Raw genomic sequence first — 18,430 nt, forward strand, 5'->3', positions numbered from 1 at the left:
AGGCACTGGGGGGGACACTGGGGAGGCACTGGGGGGACACTGGGGAGTGGGGAGGCACTGGGCAGACACTGGGGAGGCACTGGGGAAACCATGGACTAATGCCCTTTTTTCGTGATTTTCAACTTTTTCTCAAATCCTCCAAAATCATGAAAAACAGCATACTATAGTATGCAGTCCGAAACCATGGACTATAGTATGGACTTTTTTCGTGATTTGAATCTTTTACTCAAATCCATGGCTATTGATTACTAAATGACTGGAAGACAAGAACAAATGCTACATTTTCAGTAGTTTTATTGAAAAATGCCTCTTCTGTTTCAGAAATAAATAAGAAAATAAGGCTGTGGAATTCACAAATGTGCAGTTAAAACATGAGAAAAGCAATTCTATGTCCATAGTCTTGCACGCAAATCCCAACTGCATTGATACAAAACAACAACTATTTTCTGATTTAGAAATACTTAACGTCCCTAAATATACAACACAGACATGCAATTCCACCTTTGGTAACAAAAATATTGTCAGCTGTGAATTGTTACAATATTTCAGATTAACTTTGGTTTACAGGACTTGGAAAAGCCACAATGACCAATCGGTGCATGAACTGGAATGGAGATGTATGTGGATAAAATCATTATGGCAAACAGATTTACATTGTGAATTTGTTTTCCCTAACTGTGAAGTAAACATACACTGACACCACGGCGCGTAAACAGCGCCTCAAACTGTGACACCGCCCACAAACGGGGGAAGTTGTGATTTTCGCTCGTTCACTGCAATGCAATTTGCGGCATTTTCAAAACAATATTGAGCAGAGTAGCGATTATCAAACGTATTTGCAATGCCATACGTTGAAAGATCTGTTGCCCGTGGACAAGGCACGCTACCTCCGCAAGTTAGATAGCATCGGCATAGATGTTTGTCCGTATGTGATTAAGGATTGGACCAAGTTGCATTGGCAGCCATAGAAAATTCCGGGGTAAATTCTTACCCCGGATGTGACGTTTTTGGGCGTTCCTGTCTAGCGTGGTGTCAGTGTATAGCTTTTTGGAAAGCATTGACAAACATACATACTACTCTTGACATATTTGTTGATTTTCACATGATTAGTGCATTGCACATTGGACTCCGATAAACACTTGATGCAGTTATATTACAAGCAGAGACAATTAAGGGAACAGTTAGCAAGCACACAGGTTTTGTAATGAAAGAACATCTAGAGTTTTGTACTCTTCTTGCTAAACTTGTCTCACGTTGGCAAAATATATATGTTCAACAAAGCCAGGGGTATCAAACCCGTAGAGTTTTTATCAAGTCATACTTACATGTGACCATTGAAATAATTTTAATATAGCACTTTTTTTGAGAACTCATGTTTGTGCCTATGATGGTATTCTCTCAGTATCATCTCTTGGTAGTGACCGCTTTCCTCGCTGGTTTCGTGTGTAACCAGGTGACTGTATTGTCTCATAATCTTCGGCTGGTTCCTCAGGTATAGACACGACCGCAGGCTCGGGCTCGTGATTGGCTAGAAAATATTTAAGTTTGGCCAATCAAAAAAAAGGGTTCATTCTACATTATTTCATCTTAACATGCTCAACATACGTTTAGTGTTACATTGCACAATGCTATGGAAATCTGGCATGGTTGTTTCCTTCTTAAGATGCCAGGAGAGTTTTGAAAACCGCTCAAAACCACTCTTATTTTTAAACCTCAAAAATACAAAATAACAACCCGAAAACAAAACAAAAAAACAAAATGTAAGGATGGCATTGACAATAACACATTCTGGACTGATATTTGTCTCAATTTCCTTTCTAATCCTAAAACCCGCTGAGGTATTAGATAAGAATATAGGACATCATCAAGTAAAATAAAATATAAAATAAAAAACAACAAATCGCAGGAAAACAAACACATTGTCAATTCTCAGGCAAACACAAAAAAAACATGATTAATTGTACAAATGGCACATGCTTCAGTCTGAACTGGAGCACTAGCTACTGTATATAAATCACTGAATGCATCATAATCAGAGGTTATGCTGGCAGTAAGTAAGCAGAGTGTTATAGGGCACAAGCTCAATACAGATGTTAACTTGATTTTTTTTAGTGAATTGTTGACTTTCAAACATCATTTACAAGGCACAAATTAGTTTATTTACAGGTATCACCTCTTCATTGACATGTTAACACTGCTGTTGTCAGTTACGAAATCCCTTTGGTTAGTAGTTGTTTTGGGGTGAAGTTTTGTTTTGTACATGCTCCTTCCTTCGTAGAAAATGCTCTCTCACTCTGTTTTTTTCCCACCGGGTTTTGGGTTCAAGATGCAAACAGGCCAGTAGGTTGCCATCACTGTAGCTTGCAGCTGTGATTGGATGTTAGTGCCAGTCCACTCCTCTCTGTTTTTTTCTTTACAGTCTATTGGTTCGTTTTAACGTTGCTCATTAATTATGTCCATGGTGATTAATCCTTACATGCCCCTTTAGTGACCGGGCAAACATCTCAGAAACAGGACTTCAAAGTGTAAGCAGCACAGGCGGCTTAGTTTATTATGCCGTACCTGAAAATAGTTGAAAGAGGGTGTGAGTGTTTTCTGTAGCACAAAGTCATCTGCATTCTGCATCTCATTCTATGAGTAACCAGACATCACATACACAACGCATCACATGCCACTTTCACTATTCTATGTCAAATGTATGGGTTTTTTCCTGAATATAGGGGTTCCTCGTGAAAAGATGGCATTCGCTCTCAACAAAACTGAGAACAATTATTTGCGCTCGTTAAGCACTTAAGCTTTGTCTACTTAAGTCGTACAAGAAATAGTGACAAGACGTGCAAACATATAGAAGAGAGAGAATAATGCTTGCACACTGAAGGAAACCAAAAAGAAACCATGAAGAACTGCAAGAACACCACACTGGGGTTTTCAGATGCAACATTCTTTTCAATAAATAATAATCCATGGTGCGATGCAAAGCAAAAATGCTTCCACCATGGATAATTAAATATTGAAAAGACTTTAGCAACCCCAGTGTGTGGACATTCCCCTCTTGACGAATCAGTGGGCGAAAAAATGTTTACTGTATCATTCTATATAGTCTCAAACATCAATCCTTTGGAACCCTTATATTCTGCTCACCATACATTGTCAAAGCAAAAAGGTAGTGCATTGAGTTGCGAATAAAAATTAGTGTGCATCCATTTAACCTGATATGTAATATTGTGCCATGCAAGACCTAAATATTGTTCTATGTACCTGTATATCCTTGTCCGTGTCCGTTGTAAGGAATGCCAACACACTGAGAAGAGTCGCAGTACCCTGGAGGTCCTGGTGGTCCCCTCACCCCGGGAGTACCCTGGCGACCCGGAGGGCCACGAGGCCCAGCAGAGCCGGAGGTACCCGGGGATCCCGTTCTCGACTCGCCTGGTGGCCCTGGAGAGATGAGAGAAGGTTCAAATAGGAGGACTCGCTGCCAAGAAGGAAACCCAGTGACATCACCAACGGAAATGATATGGGTCACACTGGTATGTAGTACTGTAATTTAAATATTTAGACAACCCAATTAAAAGCTTGACCACAACCATACCCCCCTCCCCCCAACCCCCAAAAAGTTGTACTTAAGGGGGCTCAGTGGAGTTACCCCCTCTGGCCCCCTCTGTCTAGACGCAAAAATCCCAGGGTGGAAATCCTCCCCCCCTCTCTCTCGTTCTCTCTGACTCCCTTAAATGAGCCCATGTGTTGTCAATGAAGCCACCAAGGAAAAGCTCATTGTACAACAATCTGAATCTCCCACCCACGCACACAAGAGTGAGTCATCCATCCATGTGGGTTTCCTCCTACTACTGCTCAGTCTGTTCTCACTTCATTCATAGAAAGACAGACATGGCAGTGTTTGGATTGGGGTCGGCAGCACATCAATAGAAGATGCCTGCCGTTTCCCACTAACCCCCACTCCCCCCCCCCCAATGATAGGCAATCGTCTGAGGTGGTTGGTGGGCTTTTCCGAGGAAACAAACTGAATATAGGTTGCAGCCGAGACTCGTATTGTGGCCAATTCCATGCAGACAGTGTCCTAATAATAACTCGGCCCAGACTAAATACAACATTTTTGGTCATTTCCAAACAGTTCCAACAGTATTGAGATCAATAAAAAAAATACACCAAGCAATTAATCCCATATCACTATGAGGCATTTCAATGGAAAGTAGTCACTTTCCATTTAAAGTAGGCTACAATAGTTCATGCATTGTGGAATAAAAAAAATGGTCAGAATGTGGGTGTCGCAGAATAGAAAATGTGCACGAGCTGTAAATCATTAAGAAATGAAATAATTGGGAATACAATTCCAAGTATTGAATGAAGGTACTGCACAGTAAAATCCTCAGTGTAAATGTATCCATTCTGTACCTCAGAAGAGTGTATAAATGTAACCTGTGAGGGTACACTCTGAGTTAAATTAACACTGAAGATTGTACCGTAGACACATAATACGTAAATCACGCCTGCTTTTTGGCGCCTGTGATTTTAATTGGACCAGGAGGAATGGTCACAGCACTGTAACGTCATTTTGGAACTAAAATGTTAAAAACATCCCTGGCAGTGAACAGTGAGATACACCAGACCATCTGCAGCTGTTGAAGAACACAAGGTTGTACAGGAAGCCTCCGTGAAGATGCTTTTATGTTCCATGCTTCACTGTGATGCACATGGTGCATAGCAGCCTCATTGTTCATCGTTACATGTCACAGTCACAGCTGTCTTGCAATGTGGACAGCACAGTACAACTAGAAGACGATGTACTGTGTTCCTTGATGTCAGTGCGTTCATCACTAAATTCAAACGCTCTACACTTAGTGAAACAGACTCGAGATGGTCTGCTCTTATTTCCTTCCACGCCAAATGTCTTCGCCAGAAATAGTGGATCTACAAGCTCACAACGTGTTCCTGTGTGAATGTTCACGCGTGGCATTTATTTCTGCCGAATGTTCCCCCCATAATAAGCGGTGATGAGGTTCAAGTGGTTAAACGATGTTCAAGCCCAATTTACTACCTTGAATTTGGTCCCGGGGATCAGACAGATTGGAATCAAATGGATCTCTCATGGTCCATAGGGTGAGAGACGAAGGAAAGTCTTACCTGGTGTACCACTGTTTCCTCTTTGTCCTCGCTGTCCAAGTCCTGGACTTCCTCTCTCGCCTTTCTCTCCTTGCAAACCTGGAAAAAGACATCAGAAGTGGAGAAATCAGCAACAGTAACAGTTTGCACTACAAAAACAAAATGGGTCTGGAGTGACGTATAGATCAGGAAGAATTAACCATGATGGAAAAGTCTCATGTTACTGTATACTAAACCTAACCTAATCCATCCATGTGCAAACACAAGGAAATACAATTTCCTATTTCCTTCAGGCCGGATGGAACAGCATGGGTACCTTAACCCATTCTGGGTGGGAATGGGTTGGTGTTAGCATTATGTTATGCTTTAGCTATTGAAAAATAGCAGATCTACAAGCTCATAGCGCGCCACCGAGTGGTGCACTATGAACTTGTAGGTCTGCTATTTTTGAAAAATCGAAGAACGACTGACATAGAAACATAGCTTTTTCAGAAAACTGTCAGGATGTAGAAGACATTTTTAGAATCTGATCTCAGGTCAAAATGGGTTAACCGTAGTGACTACGGCGTAGTGAAATGCCACTGTGTTCTTAACTACTCTTTTGTCATTCTTCTCTGAGACCCTGTGACACCTCCAGAACCACCAGTGGAACCAGCACTTCTCTGAGACCCTTTGACACCTCCAGAACCACCAGTGGAACCAGCACTTCTCTGAGACCCTGTGACAGTGTGACACCTCCAGAACCACCAGTGGAACCAGCACGTGGGACTATACCTCTTTCTCCATTGTTTCCAGGTTGACCCGGATGACCCGGGGTTCCGCTTCGCCCAGGCTGACCGGGCTCTCCTCGGGTTCCCTGTTCGCCAGAAGGGCCGACGGGGCCGACTGGCCCTGCCGAGCTGCTGCGGTATCCAGTGGGAATCTGGTTCAGCATCATGTCAATCCTGCTCATTTGGCCTGCAAGAGGTGAATGGCGTGATTTCATGAATTCAAAATAAAATCTCACGACACAGGGGGGGTAAAAATTAGTATGGCCAAAGTCCTAATATGCGATTTGTGAAACACGATATCATACTGTGTTAATTGTTTAGGAAACAGCGCTATTTTATAACATATTGTCAATATGATAAACATTATGATGTAATATTGTTCCTGCTGTTGGCAGTACAGATGAAGAAATCACAAACAGACTCTTTAACCTTTGCTTTTATGACATTTATGGCAAATGCTTCAAAACATGTTGCAAGTTTGACCACTTAAAATGCTATAATCTTTAAAAGAAATAGTCAAGCTCCCAATGCATCTGTGATGCGTTTGGAGCTTGTAGCTTCCATGCTTCCATAGAAGACATGCTGGCTTCTGTGGAATTCCAAATGCCTGAACTCAAGCGTGGCAACTTTAATCCATGCGATTTGTAAGGTTTGAAAACAAAACAAAAAACTAGATTTACAGGTGGTGCAAAATGTCCTTTAGGCCATTGGTTCTCAAAGTGGACGAGCCCCCAAATCTTGCATGGGGGTCCCTGGCACAAAATATGTTCAGATGTGGGTCGGCGGCCAAATACATATTAAATATTAAACTCACTTGTCATCCTTGACATGGAAAAAAGTTAGAGAACCACTGCTTTAGACTAAAGAGACATTCTACTTACTGTTCACGAGCTGTTCACAAACTTGTCTGGCGATGTTGCGCATCATGTTCTGGGATGCAAAGTCTCCCTGAGCAGAAGAGACATTTTAATGAGACCAGTTTGTCTTTATGCCACATTATAATAGTGCATGATTATACGATTCTAATAAACATAATACATACCCTCTCTCCCTTTTCTCCTTTGATGCCAACTGGTCCCTGTTAAAGAGAAGAATGCCATTGTCAGTGACAAGATGAGAAACACGTTGCTTGAGCTTTGAGGCAACACCAGAATGGAACATGAATAACCATGGCTTTAACATTCAAAATAGACAGTTAATATCCAATGACATCTGACGAATTCAAGGGGAATGCTTAATACTTTTGTGAAAAAAATAGACTAATGGGTATCTATTATACTGCAGAATCTTCTTCAGACATAAAAAAAATATATATATATAGTGACCTGCAAGCATTTCAATCTCAAATCAAAGCATGGCTTAAGGCAACTTAAACTTGCCAAAATAAACAACGCTGAAGCTGAACTCATGAACTTCTATTCTGCCTTTCACCATAACAGGATGTTCCTCACACGTTCACCTGAGAGAACAACGTCCTCTACGGTTTAGTATTGTAGCGTAGTGTAATTTCATCATAATGCATTATTTTGTATGTGTTTTGAGTGTTTTGTATACAGCGTGATTGTTCTGTTTCATTGCTGTACACCTGCCCAGGGACTGCAGATGAAAATGAGCTCAATAGCTACAGTACATCTGGTACACTGCGTCAGATTTCTATTGCTCAAGTCAGTTCAAATGTGTACACCGTCTCTGTCAGACAAAATAAAGTAAAACAAACAAACAAAACTCTTGATCATCGTGGTCTGTCCATGGAATCGAGTTGCGTTGCACATACCGCGTTTCCTGTGTCTCCGGACTTCCCTGGTTTTCCTGAATTTCCCTGTGCTCCTGGATTACCAGGATTTCCCTGGAAAGAAACACAAAAAAGTGTACTGTAATATTGACCTAGTGCACATTACGCGCGCCAGCACAAAGTGTAATATTGACCTAGTGCATGTTAACGTGCACAGTACAAAGTGTAATATTGACCTACTGCTTGTTACTGTACGTGCACAGACCTCATGACCATAACGGCTCACTATTATTGTGATGTAATCAGCTTTAATTTCAGATGTGTGTTTTATGTACATAAGCCCTGTCCGGCTAAATTAGTTGATATAGCATCAAAATCAGTTTAACCACTTTAACCCTACATACAAGCTCAAGCTTTGTAGATCTGCTATTGACACTATCCCTTGACACGGAAAACTTTGACAGCCACTGTGAGACACCACTCCAAACGCACTACAGAGGATGTGGAAGACCACATCTAGATGGGATGATTGTTTACTGTACTGTACTGTAATGTACTGTACACGCCAGCCCATGCTAAGCAGCCTTTGGAAGAATCCAGAATGGTATAGTGCACGTGAATGCCATGTTGGCATGCATGCAGCCCCTGTGGCATTGTGGGACGATTAAGTAGATACAGGCCTAAACCAAACCACAGAAAAAGAAAATGAGATGCCTTGGCCTTTTTCTCTCATAACAGTGGAGATGCCGAGAGACTATAGTCTGCGTTTTTATGTGCAGCGCCATTGGAGTGGAACTCCACAACCGGACGGGTAATTGTTTTACATATATCAGGAAATAATGCATGCTCCAAGGGGGTAACACAAAGACCCCCCCCCCCCCCCCCACACACACACACACACACACACACACACACACACACACACACACACACACACACACACAGTCCGAAACTGTTACTTTTCAGGATTCAAATAAATAAAATAGAGAAAATAGCAGATCTGCAAGCACGATTCTTTTTTGATTCTTTAGTGTGACATTGTAGTATGATCAAGTACAAGACACACACACACACACACACACACACACACACACACACACACACACACACACACACACACACACACACACACACACACACACACACACACACACACTCACCATTGTTCCTGGTGGGCCTCTGGGTCCAGATTGTCCCTCCTTCCCTGGTGGTCCCTGTGAAGAAACAATAATATACGCTGACACGCGGGATACAACACACTGGGGACCTTAATCCAATACATCGGTAATGTTGAGATATATTTCTTTCAGGTCATATTTCTACCTGAACGGGGTGCTGAATGGGTCTTATTTCTACCTGAAGGGGGTGCTGAATGGGTCTTATTTCTACCTGAACGGGGTACTGAATGGGTCTTATTTCTACCTGAAGGGGGTGCTGAATGGGTCTTATTTCTACCTGAACGGGGTGCTGAATGGGTCTTATTTCTACCTGAACGGGGTGCTGAATGGGTCTTATTTCTACCTGAACGGGGTGCTGAATGGGTCTTATTTCTACCTGAATGGGTCTTATTTCTACCTGAACGGGGTGCTGAATGGGTCTTATTTATACCTGAACGGGGTGCTGAATGGGTCTTATTTCTACCTGAACGGGGTACTGAATGGGTCTTATTTCTACCTGAACGGGGTGCTGAATGGGTCTTATTTCTACCTGAACGGGGTGCTGAATGGGTCTTATTCAGGTGTGCTGAATGGGTCTTATTTCTACCTGAACGGGGTGCTGAATGGGGTGCTGGACAATTCATTACAGTAACATGCAGGCTATTAGGAGCATTTACTGCACCAAGAGAACAGTTTTGGCTTGACGCAAAATGGCTAAAATGCAAAGTAACTGTGAGACAATATGGTAATACTACTGCACATTACAGTACATGCTGAGCTACGTAAGTGCTCACATGCAAAGCACATGTCTAGGTAGGTGTTGGCTGGATTTATTTGTAGGCTGTCAACAGCATGTGTACATTGAACAGGCTTACCCGTGCTCCGGATGGCCCGACTGGGCCTAGCGGGCCGGCAGACCCGGGAGAACCCTGTAAATAAAGCAGACACACTTAATCAAGTGGTAATGATCAGGAAAATAAGATTCATACAGGTCCCAAATGACTGTCTATAAAAATGTCTGCAGTTTCCTAATGAAGTAGCCAAAGATGATAGACCATCTGTTTCCCTCCAAACCGGAACTATTTCATTTTCTTTTAAACTGTAGCTGCATGTGTTTATTGGAACCGTGTGCGGGACAATGCTGGCATAATTAGCTTGATTGTGCGAGGGAAACAATACAATGGTGCTAACAGCACTCTGAAGCTGCCCAGGTCTCAATATGTGATTATTCCCATGTCTCACAACTGCCTTATTTCTAGGTCAAAGTAATCAGTGATGAAGTTCTGTCCAGTTGAAGGGTGGAAGTTGGCTGAATGAGAGGTTCCTCAGCCAGGAGATGACGGTGTAATGCCAGGCCATTCAAATGGCCTTGAGAAAGCATGGGGATCTTTTCAGAATGCTAAATAAATCCATCTAAATGTCAAAGCCAAGTCGACCTCAGCAAATCCATTGTCTGCACGGAGCCTTTGGACTTGGTACAGCACAGCGTCCAAAATCCAAAGAACCTTCAGGAAAACATTAAAAGAGACAGTAGGAACCTTTGGAGTTGTAGTAATCCAATTTTTGGAGGTTGATCTTCTTAAGACTTCTATTCCATCAAGCTAGCGGAGATGAGAGATGTTCAAACCTATACGACAACGTGGTCTCTGGGTCTTTTCACAAAGTCCTTTTCAATCACAAGCACCAGAAAAGAACGTGTTCCATTCCCGTGTAAGACGAGTCTGCGCTCCATAATAATTTAACTGCATCAGCTGGCCTTCTACTGTGTGTCAATCAGTGGGCTGATTTCAAGAGTGGGGGCCTCTCGGGGGGATGGCACGGTCTACCTCCCACTTTGAGTGTGGTTTCAAACTCGCCATGTGGACCGATTCCAGGCTCCAGTAGCAATGCTTCTCTCCATGGATAGCCTCCGGTTTCCTGTTCAAAAACCACAGCTGGGGAATAAAAAAAACTTAAAAAGAGAAAGCAGCACTCACTTGACGACCAGGCAGACCTGCGTCTCCGTTCTCTCCCTTTGGTCCTTGGCGACCCTGAAGGAGGAGTGGGGAGATGACAGGTTAGAGTTGAAATACCAATCCAGATCACTTGGCAAAAAAAAATAAAAATAAATCAACAACCTAACCTGCTCTGGTCTTTCTCTCTTTCACTATAGGCTGCATATAAATGGGAATGCATTAATATGCATGTGTTGAAAGAGATTCAGAGAAGGAAAGGAGGAAGGAGTCTATCTGGCTGGCAAAAATAGAGACCATAATCAGTCAGTCAGTCAATCAATCCATCCATCCATTCATGCATGAATCATCTTTAATGACCACACAAATGAGGTGTTGACAGTGCAGACATCAAGTATAAATCACTGATAGACTAGTATCAGAGAATCTGAGCTCATCTGCCTTCTTCCTACAAGCTGTCGATCACTTATCACTGGTGTGCATATAGGTGTGGTCACTGTGGTGTGCATATAGGTGTGGTCACTGTGGTGTGCATATAGATGTGGTCACTGTGGTGTGCATATAGGTGTGATCACTGTGGTGTGTCACATATAAGTGTGGTCACTGTGGTGTGTCGCATATAGGTGTGGTCACTGTGGTGTGTCACATATAGGTGTGGTCACTGTGGTGTGTCACATATGGTGTGGTCACTGTGGTGTGTCACATATAGGTGTGGTCACTGTGGTGTGTCACATATAAGTGTGGTCACTGTGGTGTGTCGCATATAGGTGTGATCACTGTGGTGTGTCACATATAGGTGTGGTCACTGTGGTGTGTCGCATATAGGTGTGGTCACTGTGGTGTGTCACATATAGGTGTGGTCACTGTGGTGTGTCGCATATAGGTGTGGTCACTGTGGTGTGTCACATATAGGTGTGGTCACTGTGGTGTGTCACATATGGTGTGGTCACTGTGGTGTGTCACATATAGGTGTGGTCACTGTGGTGTGTCACATATAAGTGTGGTCACTGTGGTGTGTCACATATAGGTGTGGTCACTGTGGTGTGTCACATATAGGTGTGGTCACTGTGGTGTGTCACATATGGTGTGGTCACTGTGGTGTGTCACATATGGGCCAGACCGCTCATTTCAGGATGTCGGTACCATTAGAGGGGACAAAGGTTGCATGTTGGTATATAGTGAATGGCATAACTCAGCAACTAATGGGCTGATTTGGATGAATCTGCTATCAAAGAATAGGTTTTCTGGGGTGTTGAGTTGATTTATGAGGTGACTGAAGCAATCCAAGTCCAGTGTCAAAGTGTCAAAGGTCAATGTCATGGTCATTTTGGCCTCGACCTTTATGTTGACCTTGCCCTCAATAATACAGATGGAATCAAATATAATTGTGTAGCAAATAGCAAACAAATAAGCTTGATTGTTTTAGTATTTTGTTTCATTATCACAATAATCTTTCAAGACCCACAGGCTATTTTGTTCTGTGACGATGTAAACACCAAATGTCTTGAAAGAAAGAAGAGGGTCTACTTTCATCGGGGGTGGGGGGAGTGTGTTTCTGTTCTTGAATTATTGCATGGCATTTGAATATAGCTTGTTTTTTACCAAAAATTCTGTCTGAGAACAGAAAGCAGAGAAAAGTGTATTCTTATAAATCCCATAATACTACTAAACCGCTTTGGATTTGTTTTCATTACTTTTTTTTCCTGTTGTCCTCTGATCCGGAAGCCTTAGATTAACTCACAGGTTACAGAAGAGCGGCCTCAATCGGAAACACTGAAAACACCAAATGCCGGTCTGGGCGTTGGATTTGAAATGAAGTCTATAGACGGCATTCACAGTCAATGAGTTAATATAATCATATATCTGTCAACTGCAGTTAGGAAACTTGCATAGTCGTGCACATTTACAAGTCCAAAACTCATAGACTACATCTGGTGGAGGGGCTGTGCATATTCAATGAATTGCTAACTGTCCACCATCAACAGTTGTCCATCCACTGTATGGGATCTGGTGCAGATGAGTCTGCGGAGAGCATCTCCATATTCAAGTCTGGTAATTGCCTTGGCACGGAGGACATGGAGAAATACACTTTCACTACATGGTGGGTGGTCCCAGACAGATACCAGCTACAAGTGAACTAAGTTGAAACATCCCAAGTCTGGCTAAGTTTTTTGAATGAATATAAGTGCTGAAAACAAGTAATTGAATTAAATTGAAAATCAGGGTTTTTCTTCAATAACCTCAGTGCATTCAGTTTTCCACGGCCAGCAAAGGCAATCACAGTGTCACATCCTGTAAAAATGTGTAGCGCAACCAGACTCTCACAGAGGTTAATTCTAGTTGTCACTGATCCTCATTTACATTCCATTGCATTTATTGCATATCTTCCTGAGTTGAGTTAATTGTGCGCTGGGATACAACCATGAGTGTCAGAGTTCCTGACTCTTCAAAGTAATGTCTAAATGTTTTCTCACCTCACCTCACCTATCCCGTAACCTCGGAGGGTCGTTGGGGCACCACATCCTCATAAAAAGAGGTATCACTCATGATTCTATGATGTTTAATTCAGAAGTTGTATGAGAATTTCAAACATTGTTTTTAATGTGTATTGTAGTGTATGAAAAATACAGCCCTTTGTGTGTGTTTTTTTCTTCTTTTTTTGTTGTTGTCTTTGTGATTTCTTTTGTGGTTGTTTTTTGCTGTTCTTGGCTTTTTTTCTCAATAAAAATTAAGTGAAAAAAGATGTTCTCTGTCTCAAGAGTGGCAGCCATCTTGGATTTTTTCAGTATGGCTACCAGAAGGTATAATTCAGCCTGTCTGTTGTTATATTATGATGAAACATCAGAAATGTGCATAAAAGTGAATAATTTAGGAGTTTAGACAATGATGAATTATGTGGTTTTGCACCAGAGTATACTCCGCTCCGCTGCCCATCTGCTATCACACATTTTATCACTCCTGGATGTCAGACAAACAGTACGATAACACATTATGGCCTCTATTTTTGTCCATGCTAAACCCCTTATCCCTAACCTACTTTTTTTGAATTTTGAAAATAATTGTTGAATAGTTCAACTGGCCAATCTACATCGACACATTACATTGTGAGCTTGTAGATTGGCTATCATAACTATTAAATTGTTTTTCTCCAAAATAGTAAAAAAAAAAAAGTAGTTAGGGATAAGGGGTTTAGCATGGACAAAAATAGAGCCCCAAGTCCCTTTAAGTGATACCGATATCACACCTGGCCCATGGACTAATATTGTTGTTGTCAGGTGGAAACCTCATCACGTTGAGGTTGGGTAGAAACCTACCATCTCCATATTCATATTTCCTTTTTTTCCCCTTTTTTTGTAAATTAACGCCCTGCTTGATCATACTAGTGCAGCGTATAAAAATTAGCATATCCACAAGTGACGTGTTTCAAGCTTGTCGATCTGTCACTTTTGCTATTTTGGAATTTGAATCCAGAAAAGTACGTTTTGGACATACAATTATGAGGTTTCCACCCGACTTTCCAAAACTTTTCAGAATTCCGATTCAAAAGTAGCAAAAATAGCAGATCTGTAAGTGCAAAACACATCAATATATGACATGTTTTGACTTTCAAGTAGATCAACAGTATTTTCAACTTTGTATGTGTGCAGTATGACGAAGTTGAAATATAGATATACCAGGTTTCAGCAAACAATATATACTGTAAGTGCGGTAGCTGACATCTGTATTCAACATTTTACAAACAAAATAGACTGTAGGCTACATAACTGTAGTCCTGGCTTCCAGAAGGCGGCATGTCCATTTCTTGGCAGCAGAGCATACAAGCGGGGTGGAATGGGAGCGGAGCGGGACATTTGTTAACGTAGCGGGGAGTGGGTTTATAAAAAGGTATGAGCGAGGACCACCTGCCGTTCCAAGCTGCTCCGGTCTGGGCCGCACGGCACATGTTGGGGCACACGTGTTGCGTGTTTGCTGCGTGTTTCTGACACGCAGCAAAATGAAGGCGAGCGATGGAGCGGGGTGGATCATAGCGCCGGGGCGGGATGGAGCGGGATGGAGCGGGGTGGATCATAGCGCCGGGGCGGGATGGGGAATCAACATGAGCAGATAGCCGCTCTGCTTGCAGTATGCCGTTGTGATGTCTAACAGCATACATACACATGCTGCTATGTGGACCTACCGATGTGTTGCCACTCTTTGCACTGATGATATTTGAACTGGAAACTCATTATGTCCCCTCCATATGTGTTTCCTGTTCCATTCTGCTGCTGATCAAACGAACCGGAACGGGAGACGGACATATGTCTCCTTCTTAGAATCCAGGACTACAGTCATGCACAGATCCTACTGACTGTGATGATGACTTTGTTCTAGACTCGAGTCTAGGCCTAATATCATGCACGAGTGTAGTTTTAGTGGAACTGAATAGAGGTTTTAGGAAGCAGTTAAAAGTTGACTCACAGGCTCTCCAGGGATAGACAGTCCGTTAGGGCCTTGTGGACCTGGGGGTCCCATCGTACCTGGAAGACCTGAATCACCGCGGGGACCGCTTGGACCCTACAGAATATACCCCAAAAAACAAAACGGTTAAACGCAGCCACACTTAAGTAGAGCAGCATTTTCACAACATAGATGAGAAAAGGATAGTGGATACAAGGCCATGGACACCCTACGTGTACAAATGGATCCCTTACAGGTCCAGTAAGGTTTGGTTCCAGTTGAACACTCTCTGCGTTACAGCGCTAAGGGTCCATTTGGTTCAATCATTAAGCAATCATTAACAAATTCATTGTATCAATCATTTGAGAATCGCTGACATGAGAATGAACCACCACAGATCATTTTGAGAAATGTGCCTTTGGAACATTCGACATACTGTATGGCATACAGTATGTTGAGTGGTTCCCAAAACGGTGACCCCCCGGGGGAGTAAAATCTGAATCCCCCCCCCCCCCTTTCCCCTCGCTGTATATGTTTCTTTTCCCTTTTTACCTCCATTATGATGAATTCCTGTTCTGTTCTTTGTCTATATAGAAGTGTCTATTTGTACGTCTCTAAATGTTTTGATGAATTGAACATGGTGGACCCTGTTGTAAACAAGTGTAATGCTTAATTGGGTCGTCCACTCACAGTTAACAGCCTTTGTATTGAGTTTGTGCTTGAAATGTACTGTAATTCTGCAAACTGTCAATACATTTTTCAATCAATCAATCAATGAGGCGGTTCCAGTGTCTCCTAAATCTCTTATGGGGTCCCTGGCACAACATATTTTCAAATGGTACCATGTCCTGTGGGGGTTCTTGACATCAAAATATTAGAAAACCACGGTGGTGAATGCCACCTTTAAATCACACCAACAATTGTAATAAACTGTTCGATTAGTCTTCTCAAGAGAAGACAATTTAGGAATTGTTTTTGAGAACTTAACATTATATTGCCTTTATGGTGCAAATGTGTCTTTTACTGGCTGGTAATGAACTGGTTCAAAACTTTTATAAGACGATGTATTACAAGTCAGAGAAAACGGTCAAAAAGAGCGTGCAGCATGTAACTTACAGCAGGGCCGCTATCGCCTCTCTCTCCTCGTGGTCCCTTGGTGCCTGGGCTTCCCTACGATAGCAAAGAGAGACAGAGAAAGCAGTCGGTGATGATTGAGAGTGAGTGTAAGAACAGGAGCAGATTCCAGAGGTCCTAAAAACGCAAGCCATCAGAAATGATCCTCGCTGGGGCTTAGTGAGGTTGCAGAGCACTCATATTCCAGACCTCCTCTTCAAGGAGTCTGCTGCCGTTGTTTTTTCCGACGGGCATTTATCTTTTGACACGTCTCCCCAAGCCCCCACGTTGTTTCACATGCCACTGGTTTCATCCCCCTCTCGGTTCCCCTTTCGCGAGGAAAAGGAAAAATACCACTCCCTTTCGCTAGGGATGTCCTTGGTTTGTCTCTCTACTATCAACAGCAACTGCAAACTGCAAACTCTCACATTTAAATGGGATGTTATTATGTAGCCCACTGTCTCTATGTGATTTGTCTATCTATAATCAGAGAGATATATGGTATTATCATCATCATTATCATCATCATCATCATCACCACATGAGTGACTTATGAGAAAGCCTACAATCAGGCGACTGACAGAGACAGAGGAGGTGATGAGAGACAAGAAGAGAGATGTGTAATGTCTTTACCAAAGGTCCAGCAGGTCCTTGAGGGCCGATGCTGTCTTGAGTACATGTGCAGGAGTGAGGAAGGGACGGGCACTTGGCCTCATCTCTCTGAAAAGGAAGGATGAGGAGAAGAGATACATGAAAATCAGGTCAGTTTATAAAGAACGTGCATCTTAAGAGTCCTGGCATGTTCCTCTAGACTTGTGGCAACCCAGAAACTGCATGGGGTAAACTAAAGTGAAGAGTGTTGATGTAAGTGAGTGACAACGCACTGGCAGCGGCGCCTTTGGCATTCCCTTGGAGTTTAAGAGGAGGAGACATATTAGAAAACCTGCGGAAGCCATTATGGAAAAGTGGTTCGTAGAGAAATGCGAAGAGAAGCAGCAAAATCAGTATGGGGATCTAGGACAAAACTCTTTATGACAGCTAAAAACCTTCAAAATATTTAAAGGAAATGAGCATTTGACATAAGTCATGTAAATGCTACAATCATTGCATTAACATCTGATGCATTAATATCTGATGGAAATTATACACAAATAACTTATAACTGGCTTAACTGCACATGCATCCGGCGGTATTTGACACATCACATCACAGATCATGACGATTTGCTATCTGCCTATGATGAAAAGAAGCAGTGCTGAGATTGGGAGGGAATATTGACCACATTCAGAATGGTGCTATTAGACAGGCTACAATGTCCCATTCATTTGTGTCCAGGCAACAATTTCAACGAGGAGCCTATTTCTGACTATAGCCTATAGCAACATGTGTGTATCATAAACATTGTAAATTGCAATGCCCCTAAAGGCGTAGCCATAGGCTACAGTACATGCGTGAGTAAGAGCCATGATTCCCTGACCATACATTCCAAACATTGGTCTAAACATTGGATGATGATGGATAGGAAAAGAAGAAGAAAAATACAAAAGGGGTGTTTTATTTTTTTCCCCCTGGTTTTCTTCTCCCTCCAAGAGTGCATGTTTTAAATCATCCAAATGGATTCAACACAGACAGAGATAGAGAGAAACAACATCGGCAGGAGAGTACAACTGCTAGGTTCAAATGACGTTGAATTACAATAATGACACTTTCCAAAAGCCAGCGAGATGCAGTTTTCCCTTACCGTGGCAGGCAGATCGCAACATTTGTCCCGCGTGGACCAGCTCTTGCTGCAGACAATATCAAACATCTGGAGCTGGAACTAACAGAGCACAGACAAGGGGAAACAATGATGGGTGTTACAAATGGCTCCCATTCAGGATGAAAAAGGCACGTTTTGGAGAAATCAGGCCAGAGCAAACCAAGATCGAGACCCTCCGAGAGATGAGAGTGAGAAGTGGCCTGTTGTTAATTGTTGATCGTGCCAGGCAGATACAGTTTGGATGAGGATCTGGGTGAATGAATTCAACCTGACAACCTCTGCGACATTCCCCCCAAAACTATTTTTCCCAGCTTTTGAACTTTGAGTATGTTTCCTATTTTTTAACTTACTGTTGCAGATAGCCGAAAGAAGCTTGGCCTTTTTTTAATGCG

The 18,430-nt window shown here is 42.5% G+C and overlaps 1 protein-coding gene across 2 annotated transcripts in view; it reads right to left on the reverse strand.

Annotated features, from left to right (window-relative positions):
• Positions 1-277: 277 nt before the first annotated feature.
• The window catches only part of col12a1a (collagen, type XII, alpha 1a), a 97,703-nt gene continuing 79,550 nt past the window's right edge, over positions 278-18,430 (reverse strand). For both annotated transcript variants that reach the window (XM_079527922.1, XM_079527921.1), the window contains 14 exons: positions 18,021-18,098; positions 16,913-16,999; positions 16,283-16,336; positions 15,188-15,283; positions 10,754-10,807; positions 9,653-9,706; positions 8,781-8,834; positions 7,663-7,734; positions 6,931-6,966; positions 6,770-6,836; positions 5,893-6,075; positions 5,140-5,217; positions 3,259-3,435; positions 278-2,562 (listed from right to left, as the gene is read on the reverse strand). In XM_079527922.1, the coding sequence (XP_079384048.1) occupies positions 2,552-2,562; positions 3,259-3,435; positions 5,140-5,217; positions 5,893-6,075; positions 6,770-6,836; positions 6,931-6,966; positions 7,663-7,734; positions 8,781-8,834; positions 9,653-9,706; positions 10,754-10,807; positions 15,188-15,283; positions 16,283-16,336; positions 16,913-16,999; positions 18,021-18,098 (1,101 nt within the window). In that variant the 3' untranslated portion in view covers positions 278-2,551. The remainder of the gene's footprint in view (positions 2,563-3,258; positions 3,436-5,139; positions 5,218-5,892; positions 6,076-6,769; positions 6,837-6,930; positions 6,967-7,662; positions 7,735-8,780; positions 8,835-9,652; positions 9,707-10,753; positions 10,808-15,187; positions 15,284-16,282; positions 16,337-16,912; positions 17,000-18,020; positions 18,099-18,430) is intronic.

This window comes from Electrona antarctica (assembly GCF_951216825.1).
Source record: "Electrona antarctica genome assembly, chromosome: 18".
Lineage (NCBI taxonomy): Eukaryota > Metazoa > Chordata > Actinopteri > Myctophiformes > Myctophidae > Electrona > Electrona antarctica.